The sequence below is a fragment of the Sturnus vulgaris genome, chromosome 4, assembly GCF_052056855.1.
Source record: "Sturnus vulgaris isolate bStuVul1 chromosome 4, bStuVul1.hap1, whole genome shotgun sequence".
Taxonomy (NCBI): domain Eukaryota; kingdom Metazoa; phylum Chordata; class Aves; order Passeriformes; family Sturnidae; genus Sturnus; species Sturnus vulgaris.
In genome coordinates, this window is record NC_142246.1 from 61,407,888 (window position 1) to 61,419,111 (window position 11,224).

An 11,224-nucleotide genomic window follows, 5' to 3' on the forward strand; every position below is an offset into this window, starting at 1 on the left:
CACAACGCTGGGGAAACAGACCGCTTCTCTTGCATGTCAATCACAGCTTTTCCACAGAAATACCGCATCCTGCTCCTTAGTACCTCTTCATTCATGGGGGTTCATCCAGCACGTTTTAGTGACGCCTCAAAGTAAAATCTCGCAAGGATCTGGAGCTGCAGTTCCTTGGACATTTGGCAGAGTTATCATCTGCGGTCCTAACTCAGCTCCTCACCTGAGGGCCTGTGTTTGCCACTGACTACTACGGGCTCGGCTGGCAATTTAGCAGCTTTTACACGGCACTTCCAAAACACGAAAACAAACGCTCAACAAACAGTGGAAGTTTAACACCTATTTTGCATTATTGGTGCGCCCGCTGGAGTCTCCACGTCTCGGCTACGTCGCACTCCTCTCCTGGCACTCTGAGGGGCGGCTCTGCAGGGCACTGCTCACCCCCCACCCCGGGCGGCTCTCAGGGGAGGTGTTTGAGGGCAGAGGCCGTGCTGAGCAGCGCAGTCAGAGCAGCGGCTCCGCTGTACCGGCACCGCTGCCATTCCCGCACATTCCCCGGCTCCCGTTCCCTCAACTCCAGCCGCTCCGGGAACACGGCCCAGCCCACTGCCGGCGGCGGGGGGGGGGGGGATGGAATACACCAACCCTCCCGGAGCTGGGGGGGGGCCGCGCAGTTCCCCCGGCAGTCCCCGATGGGCGGGGCAGCGGTGATGGGCAGGGCGCGAAACCAATCAGAGAGGCCGGCAGGGCGGGGCGGGGCAGCCGGAAGCGGCGCTTGGCGGAAGCGCCGCGGGGGCGTGAGCGGGGCAGGGCTGGGCTGGGCTGGGCTGGGTTGGGTTGGACTGGGAGCGCCGGGGCGGGACGGGGCCGAGCCGGGATACGGAGCCGAGCCGAGGTACGCATTTGCTTGGCCGGGATACGGAGCCGAGCACCGGAGCTGAGGCGGCGGCCTCGCCGGTGATGCGCACTCCGCAGGGGCTGCCGGCCCGCTGAGGTCGGTGCGAGGAGCGCCGGCGGCGGCGCCGCGGCCATGCCGTGCACATGCGGGAACTGGCGGCGATGGATCCGGCCGCTCGTGGTGCTGCTCTACATCGTGGGGCTGCTGGTGGTGGTGCCGCTCTGCGTGTGGGAGCTGCAGAAGCTGGAGGTGAGGGGCGCGGCCGGGGGCGCCGGCAGCGGGCTCGGCCCCGGCAGGGCTGCGGCGGGGAAATGTGTTACCTCATCAGTGTATAAAAGTATCGAAATCAAGGGTGCCAGGAGAATGAACCAGGCTGTGCTCGGTGGTGCTGGACAATTAGGACCAGAGGCAATGGGCAGAAACTGATACACAGGAAGTTCCACCTGAATATGAGGAAGAACTTCTTTACTGTGCAGTGATCACACACTGGAACAGATTGTGCAGAGAGGGTGTGGAGTCTCCTCTGCTGGAGATATTCCAGAACCATCTGGACACAATCCAGTGCCATGTGCTCTGGGGTGACCCTGCTTGAGCAGGGAGGTTGGACCAGGTGACCCAGGCTGGTCCCCTCCGACCTGACCCATTCCCTGAAAGGAGAGGCTGGAGAAGTGCCATGGTGGTGCTATACACATTTGTCCTGCTGCTAAAGCCCTAGTGAACTTCGAAGGAACAGGACAGTGTTTCTTCCCCTTCTTTTTCCATAATAGTTGGTGTTTGAACAGTTGTACAATACTGAAGAAATTCGAGTCAGCCGGGAGTCAGAGAATGACAAAATAGGTCAGGTTGGAGGGGACCACACTGGGTCACCTGGTCCAACCTCCCTGTTCAAGCAGGGTCACCCCAGAGCACATGGCACTGGATTGTGTCCAGATGGTTCTGGAATATCTCCAGCAGAGGAGACTCCACACCCTCTCTGCACAATCTGTTCCAGTGTGTGATCACTGCACAGTAAAGAAGTTCTTCCTCATATTCAGGTGGAACTTCCTGTGTATCAGTTTCTGCCCATTGCCTCTGGTCCTAATTGTCCAGCACCACCAAGTAGAGTCTGGCTCTCTCCATAAGTTCATCCCAGAACTTAGATTTTGAAACTTAGTACCAATGCTGGCATTCATAAAGGTATTTCTGTCGGTTTTGGGAGAATCTAGCAGAGCATCTCTACAGATAGAGAAGCTCTTCTTTCATGCTGGTAGTACCATAACTGTGGTGTGTGAACACCACATATGTGACACACACATATGATTGCATCACTTCTCTAACAAGAAGTAAAATTTTAACCTTAAAATGCATGTATTGTTCAATGTGGCACAGGCCTGTGCCCCTGGAGGTATGCTTTTTCAGGGTATAATTTTCAGGACTTAATGACAGTAAGATCTGTCTTGAATGTGTTTAAAATTTTCAGGTTTGAATTCCTCTTCTGATGCATAATGCATGTTCAGCATAATAGATGTTTATACCATTAAGTCTGATACTTGTAGAGAAACTGATCAGAAGTAAAACTAGAAAACAACAGGACACATGGGATGTTGATGTAAAATAGGGGATCAGAGAAAAGATTCTCATCAAAGGAAACTGAGAAGAGTCTCTTATGTTTCTCAGGTTTTGGTACTTAGGGTTATTAGTTGTTTTCCAGAAAGCTTTGATTTAAAATTTCAGCCCTGTGTTTTAGCAGGCGTTGTGGTTTTATGTATCTACATGCATGTCTGTTTCAGTTTGTTAAATGAAAACGAACTGATTTCTACTTGGAACTTGATTTTAAAGCTAAAAAGTCTTCAAATCCACAGGTTTTCAGAAACTTCATAATGCAGCACTGAATCAAGATAAGTTCCACACACAAAGCAAGGAATCTGTTGTGGGTTTCAGTAAATTAAGTACTGGGCATTACTCTTTTTTTTGTGGAATATTTTGTTTACTTGTAAATACGTGAAAGTATTAAGACTGAAACTTTGATCTTGCAAGGTTGGAATTCATACCAAGGCATGGTTTATCGCTGGGATATTTCTGCTAATGACTATACCAATATCTCTCTGGGGGATACTACAACACTTAGTCCATTATACTCAACCTGAATTACAGAAACCAATAATAAGGTAATATTTCACGTTTTACCTATGCTACAAATATAGGATTTAATTCAGACTAAAAATCCTTTTAGTAATATAAAATGTTCTTTTGTTGTTGTAACAGGATTCTGTGGATGGTGCCGATTTACAGTTTAGACAGTGTAAGTGTTCTCTTGCTGTTACCAGCTCAACCAAATTCTGTTTGTTGTGGGAGGGAGGGAAAACAGTCACGGCAGAAACTCTGCTGCATGGGGAGGGCTAGTCCTGGAAACTTCTGGGCATTCCTGTTTATGGAACATAGTTCATACCACATTCTTCTGGATATGTGGGGTTGCTTTTGATAACCTTTCTTAAGCCTGTCCTTGAGTATCCTTTACGATGGATGTGGAGACAGAAGCCTGGCTTTTCCCCTTCCATCTTAATAACAGAGGCAGAAACTGGACTGATCCAAGTACTGACTCAAAATTCAGTGCTGTACCTTCCCTAGCCAAGTTAGTTTACTACTAGAATTCTTTCCTGAGTTATGCTTGGTGCTAAAATGATTCGTTTTTGGTTCGGGGGACAAAGGATTATATCCTTTGCAGAGTGTAACAGCAGTGTGATACTTAGAAACTGAGAGCTCTGACAGCTGATCCATAACCAGAGTTTCACTAAAACTAAAAAATCCGTTTTTGGTCTGAAACTCAAAAGAGTTGGCTACTACAGTGGTGGAATCTGAAGTTCTGTGTGTGCTATTTTGTAGCTGTAGCTTTGCCCTCCCGTTAGCCCAGTGCTCCCAGCCCTGTGTGATCAGTGCCTGCTGGCTCAAGAGTTTGCTGAACCAGTGTTGTCGTGTGAATCCCTTTTGTCTTTCTCGCACGTAACCTTTTGTGTACCTCTCTTCTTGCAGTGGATAGCTTTGAAATACCCCAAGATTGCAATATATGTGGATACATGTCGAGAATGCTATGAAGCTTATGTCATCTATAACTTTATGGTTTTTCTTTCAAATTACTTAACCAACCGGTACCCAAACCTCGTGTTAATAATAGAAGCGAAAGATCAGCAGAGGCATCTGCCCCCTCTCTGTTGCTGTCCGTCGTGGGCTATGGGAGAGTGAGTATATTATGGCATCTTCAAGCTTTAAGCTGTTTAGGCAGATCCAAACGTTTTGTTTTCATATTTAGCAGCTTAACTTTTGCTGCTTGACAGAGTCAGTTTATGGTTTGTATGTGTTTGATCAGCTGTGAACCTCTGCTGAAAGCAGCTGTGGACAAGTGACAGTCAAGCTATAAAACATCCTGTGACTTAGTTACTAACATGCATTGATTGATTCAGGGGAAGGAAGGAAATTTCCTTATTTGTCTCCTGCAATCTGCTTCTTTTGCTATCATAAAATATTTGCCACAAACTTCATGTGGAATTGGGAGTAGACTAGGTAGCCTTTTGTTTTTACTTCAGGTGAAGGGTGAAAAGCCTTGTGCACCTAAACTGTTTATTTCTGAGTACTTAAACTGAAAAAATCTCTCTCTCTCTTTAGAGATTTTGATAAAGCTGTTTGGGGTGAGGGGAGGGAAAGGTGGGCTTCAATGGTCAGTGCTTATTTTTACAGTTTGCCATAGTGGGCAGAGAGCTTTGGTTCTCTTAAATGTTTAGTGCAATTATCATGATTTTTAAGTTTCTTACATTTAGATTAATAGTTTTTCTTAATCTTCAAAAACAGCAAAAATTGCATTCTCTTTGTTTAGCCCAGCCAGAAGCTTTTCATGGCTAAAATAAGTGAATCATTGAGTATTTCCTGTAATGTGTCTGTAAAAACCCAGCTGTTCTGTGTATTTTGTGTATACACACTGTAGGCTGTAACATCTGAAGTCCTGGATGCAGAAGTTGAAGTTACCATAAAATTAAAATTTACCTTAGTAAATCTACTGAGAATAGGAATCTTCCTTAAGTGAATTGCATTTAAGTCCTTGTACAATGAATTTTGTGTTTCTCTTTCAGAGTTTTATTATTTAGATGTAAACTGGGTGTTTTGCAGTACACTGTTGTCAGACCATTTACTACCATTATTGCTTTGTAAGTACAGTGATAAATAATTAATATTGATCTTCAGGATATGAGTTACACTGGAAAGAATTTTCATGCCCTTTGTATTGGATCAAGGCAGTTTGAAAGCAGACTTGTGTTACATGCTAAATGAGTTCCAACAATTTGAATCAACCTATGATTTCTTTATGACTTCTCTATAGCAAATTACTATTTGCAGAATGGAAATCATAAATACTTAATGCCAGCTTCCATAATCAGTAGGATATAATGTGAAATACTGTTGGGGTGGGAAATGCATTTTTATGATCTCTTAGTTTTTAGATTTTTTTTTTCCTCCTCCCGTTTTTAATTTACTTCAACAATTGAGTATTTTTAAAGGCAGGTCTCATGTAACTTTTAAAATTGTTTTAAATTCTGCATCTGACAAGTTTGACTATGTGCCTATCATACATATGTATGTACATATCATACAGCCTGTGACAGTTGGCACTCATGCATGATGATGCTGAAAGCTTAATTTCATGAGTTTTGCATTGATGGTCATTACTGTTAATTCTGTGGACTGTGGAAAAAGTCGCTACTCACAATGAATATCCATATAAATATTATTATATTTTTTATATTTACATATATATTTGAGCTGCTGGAAACTGACTCTTGTGCAGGCCCCCAGTGCCCATATTTGAGTACCAGAAGAGGTTTTGAATTCTAAGGGTGGATGGATACAGTGAAGCTGTAGCACTTGAGGGAAGTGATCTGTTACTCTCTAGTGATTAATTCTAAAAATTCTTCCAGAATTTGTGAACTAGTGGGAGTGTATGATGAAGGAAACTTCAGCTTCAACAATGCATGGACTTACCTGGTTATACTCAACAACATGTCACAACTAGTGAGTATCAACAGTACATCTTTCTGCTCTTTGAATTCATCAGTATTATGTGAATCTTCTATGTGAACTGCTGGCAGTGATTGTGTTAATGTCTGGTAATTCTTACAGGTTGAATATTTTCCATTGTAAAAATTGCTGTCTGTTAAATACTAAGTATGAAAAACACTGGAAAACTAGATAATCTAAAACTTTTATTACTTTTACTATGAAGCTCCTTAAAGCAAACACCTTTCTACCCCAGATTATTTGATGGGTGAGGTGGTATGGCCCAGGCATTAGAGCTGCAGACTTGCCCCTCTCTGGGAAGAGGTAACTCCACCTGCCCCTACAGCTTCCTCCCAGCACTCATACAAAGAATAAATGTTAAAAATTCTGTGTTTAAAATGTTGATAACATTCACAGGAAAAAATGAAAATGGTGTGTGCAGTGCTGAGAGTTGGTCCTGCCCAAGACCTTTTCTCATTGGGTCAGCTGTCAGATAATGTCAGGGTAAGATGTCAGCCCCTAAAATTGAGAGTTTCATTTTGGAGTCCATGGATTGGTTTTACTTCTCTTGGCAACAACAGCAGGAGTCAGAACAATATAACAACTGGGATAATTTGGAAATTCTGTCCTCCTCTTACTGTGTTTGATGGGTGACTGTCACTGAAGGAGCTGTAATTGCTTTCTGCTGTGACAACAGTCCCAGTCTACGTCCTGGTTGAAATGACTGGAATTTCAGGAATGAAAAAAAAAAAGAAGTGCTTGAAAACAGAAAGGCAAAGATTCCATAAAACCAAAGTCTCTTTTTTAAAAAAACAGATAGCATTTTAAGATTGTATCATAGTACGATACATACTTTAACTGTAGAGATGGTGTAACGTAACTCCCTCACAAAATAGCAAGGATTTGAAAGCTTTCATTAATTTCCTTTTCCTTGTCAGTTTGCCATGTATTGTCTGGTGCTGTTTTATAAAGTACTGCGAGAGGAACTGAATCCTATCCAGCCTGTTGGAAAGTTCCTTTGTGTGAAGATGGTAGTTTTTGTTTCTTTCTGGTAAGTGGATTTTTTTACTTATTACTTCTTGCAGTTATTTCAAAACAGTTTTTCTTTTAGAAGTAAAAAATTTTACTTTTTCAAAGTAAGTTACTGTAAGTGAAATAAAAATTGCTGTTTGAGCATTGCTCACACTTAGCTGCTAATGAGGGAGTGTATTTGACTATCAGAGCATTACTCTCTGAGCTACAGCAACATCCCGAAAGAGAAGCAACTTGTTCTAATGACTGACTGGAACAATAAGCTCTGCTTTGGTTCTCTTTTCATTCTGTTGGCCTTAAGGGTCAGGGATGAATGACATCTCTTGTCAAATTTGTTTCCTCCTCTTAAAATCTTAAGTATATAAACAGAAAAGGTTTTTGTAAAGATTCTTCCTCCGTGTATACGTATGACCAGATTTGCTTGCAGATTTTTGGCACTACTGTTACAATTATAATACAAATACTTCCTATAATAATTCATCTTTATAGGCAGGCTGTGCTCATTGCATTGCTGGTGAAAGTTGGTGTTATTTCTGAGAAACACACCTGGGACTGGCAAAGTGTGGAAGCTGTGGCTACAGGATTACAGGTAGGAGCAGATGGCCATTTCTGGGGAGGAATGGTTATATGTAAGATGACATACCTGATCTCAAGAAAATATTATCATACTGTAATTAAGACAGGCTTGATTAGTAATGATTTATTTTAAGCTTGACTAAGTTTCAGCCAGTGAGCCCATGTGAATTTTATGCTCAACACTTCTATAGCCATGTATTGGGCAGAAGGAATGTGCTCCAGTGAAATATGTCTGGATAGCCTTGCATTTCTTCTTGCAGGTATTCATTGTAGAGTTGCTGCTTGTTAAATTACCTGTTTAAGTCCAAGTCCTGTATGTATGGCTCTCTGAAAGCTGCCAAGAATATCCGGGTGGAAAAGTAGCTGATGTCAGTATCTCAGGGCAATCGCACCCTTTCAGTTGTAGAAATAACCCAGAACTATTTTTCTCCATTTATGAATGATTAAGTCAATGTCTCTGTCATTGCAGGATTTTATCATTTGTGTGGAGATGTTTCTGGCTGCTATTGCACATCACTACAGTTTTTCCTATAAACCTTACGTTCAAGAAGCTGAAGAAGGCTCATGCTTTGACTCCTTCCTTGCAATGTGGGATATTTCTGATCTAAGGGCAGATATCTCTGAACAGGTTCGAAATGTGGGTAAGTTAACAGACAAGATGTGTACAATCTGTCAACAGCATCTGTATTTCCAACTTCGTGTCACACAATTGCTTACCTTTACAGTAGCCTGAGAAATTCTATTACCAAATCAGTGGCAGCTGCATCCCTAGAGGATTTAACGGTTTATATGGCACTTTTTTCTTTCCAGAATTCCTGACTGATTTAGAGTCTAGTTTTTAATTTTTCTTTTAAAAAGATAAAAGGTAGGTAAGTAAAGGAATGTACTTTGTTTTTCTCTTAAATGGAAAGACATACTTTCCTTTATTAAAACTAACAATACCCCTGTAAAACCAATACAAAACACTCACCTTCTAATTTAACATGGCTGTTTTAGAGTTGATGTGTTCAAAGACTGGTGTTGGAAGGATTAAAAAATCTTTTCATTTTGCATAATTCTAGGGAGGACAGTTTTGGGCCAGCCAAGGAAAATGTTTTTTGCTGAGGATCATGAACAAAATGAGCATACCAGTTTACTGTCTTCATCTACTCAAGACCCAATTTCTGATGCTTCTTCAATGCCATCTTCACCCATGGGTCACTATCAGGGGTTTGGACACACTGTGACCCCTCTCACAACACCGACCACAGCCCCTGCAGTCGATGGGCTTTTTAACCCTTCTGCCAGTCAGGATGCTGAGGAATCACCTGAACTAGAGAACAACTTAGCAGAGAAAGCTTTGGACAAAAGTTAAACTCGCCTTTTCTTTCAATGTGTCAAGGAATCATCATGTACTTGCCTCATGTGTCCTGTTAACATGTACTATTAAGGATGAAAGTTGAAAAGCCTGGGAAAGCTGCTGCATGGACAGGAAGAGGATATGGTATGGCTGTAACTGACATCTGAATCCAGAATCTGCAATGGATGTGAGCATCTGTGAGTACCCCATGGATATGAAACACACACACTGTAAAGGTTTCTGCATAAATTTAAGCATCATCTCCTTAAACTGCTAAATGCTTCCACATCATATCAAAATTACACTGGATTTCATTAGTGCAAAAGAAACATTTGAAAAAAACCCTCTGCTCATATAAAAATGAAGTGCAAGTACTACTAGCAATGGGAAAGCCTAATTTCAAGAATGTAATTTAAGGAGAGCAGTAGCAAAAACTGTTTGTGTTAACTTGGTTTGTCTTAATGATGGTTATCTTCCATACCCAGTGCTGAATGGAGTGTGGGATGAAATTATAGCTTCTGTACAGATGCCACCTTCTTCCCATTCCTACATAGTTAAATCAAATCCCTTCATGAAGATGCATAGTAAAGAACCTCTACAAAGAAAACATTCCCTGCAGGCCTTGCTCTCAAAGTCCATGCCCAGATCATATGGTTGGTGTATCTGTTGTCCTTGAGGATCATAGTTTGTAAGTCTTTTATATCCAGAAGAGACAGCCAGGATGGTAAGTTTTGGATTAATACTTTACCTTGACTATTCTTTTCCCTAGCCTTCTAAAATAAGAATAACGGTTACTACATTAAAATACATGGAGGGGGAATGAAGGATATTGAAAAGGAAGTAGAAAACAAAACTGATTTCTTTATTTTGGGCTGCAATAAGTTCTTTAACACTTAAGTTTTTTTTAAGCTGTTAAAGCAGGATATCTTGTGTCTGTAGTAATTTGTGTTCTTAAATTTGTGTCTGTGTGTGATTGTATTATGCTTCTAGTATAGCCTGGATTCAAATGTAATGGCTGTTTTTTCCCCCGGAGAAGACCTTTGCTGAGGTAAAGCTTTGTAGCTAGTCTACTACTGGAGTTACTAGGACTAGATTTCAGCCCAAGAAGCAGTACACTTGTATAAAAATATTACTTTGCAAAAACTGACAATGTCAGAGAGGTACTGTTTTTATCCCATTATCAGATTTTTACTATTATTGCATGTTTGCAATCTGACAAAAAAAACCCCAAACCAGTAGAGCACTACTTTTTAAACGACAAGATCTTAGGTTTCTTTTTCAGCATTGTTAGCATTTCCAGGATAAATGTTTAACTTCTGGCTGTCAGTAAATTCATCTTAAGTGCTTTTTTTGCAGTACTAGTGTGATGTAAATATTGCGCCTTACTCACTAGGCTGCATATTTTATAGCTGAGTATGTACTTGCTGTATCTGAAGTTAGTGAGAAAGTGAAAATCATGATTTTCAATTTGCCAACTCATTGCCTTGGTTGTAAATAAGCAAATAAAGATTTTATTTAAACTGTACACCTTCTTTTAATTTGATTTACTGCTACAGTAATTTAAGAGTGTGAATGACACATGACTACAAGTGTCCTCTTGGAAGAAAAGGATCTTAAGTAGAACTAATGCAAGAATTTGTGCTTTCAGTATTTCGTGGCTTGTACTGTAAAGGGAATTCTTGTTTGGGCTTATGAAGAATCAGAATCTTCTAATCCATGCTTGATCCCAGGTATCACTTTATGCATGTCATAGCTTTGCTCTAAAAGGAAACGACTTGTACAGGTTCACACTGCATTGGGACCTCAGTGCCCACAGCAGCCACTATAACCTGATTTCCTGCATGAATACAGGTAGAAAGGGGCAGGGGTAGGACCAATATCTGAGGGAGCAGGGCTGCTGCAAGCAGAGTAGCTACTGTGCTCTAGCTCTTCAAAAACCTCACCCTGAGGAATTTTTTTTTCATACTTGAAGTTATGTCTTTTGGGTGTAAAAGTATGGTTCAGAGGGGACCTTGATAGGAAAACAGCTATTTAAGTGTCTTGGTTACTTCTTTCAGAGTATTTCTTGAAAGCTACTAAGTTATTTTATTATTATTCAGTTATTCTATTTGCTCTATATAATATTCCTGCTTGTTTGTTTTTTCCTGGGAGAAAAATTATTTTTTTAATAGCAGTAGCTTATAAGATCATACCTTTCCCTAGAGACTGCTACTGAATTTAAAAAAATAAATAGAAATCTTGCCATGATAGCTAGCCTGTCTTTTGAAAACTACTCCCACAGTACTCCACAGCATAACTTACACAATTATATAAAAAGTTCATTTGCTAATAGTTAATTTCCTGTTAACTGTATTTATTCCTCTGCT

The 11,224-nt window shown here is 41.3% G+C and overlaps 1 protein-coding gene across 1 annotated transcript; it reads left to right on the top strand.

The window, feature by feature from the left end:
- The first annotated feature begins 761 nt into the window (after positions 1-761).
- TMEM184C (transmembrane protein 184C) lies at positions 762-10,383 on the top strand. The gene is made up of 10 exons (XM_014880604.2): positions 762-1,138; positions 2,906-3,036; positions 3,134-3,170; positions 3,899-4,104; positions 4,990-5,064; positions 5,833-5,926; positions 6,850-6,962; positions 7,433-7,532; positions 7,989-8,160; positions 8,581-10,383. Exons 1-10 carry the CDS (start codon positions 1,022-1,024, stop codon positions 8,871-8,873), a joined length of 1,338 nt encoding a protein of 445 aa, XP_014736090.2. The 5' UTR covers positions 762-1,021; the 3' UTR covers positions 8,874-10,383.
- Positions 10,384-11,224: the final 841 nt, after the last annotated feature.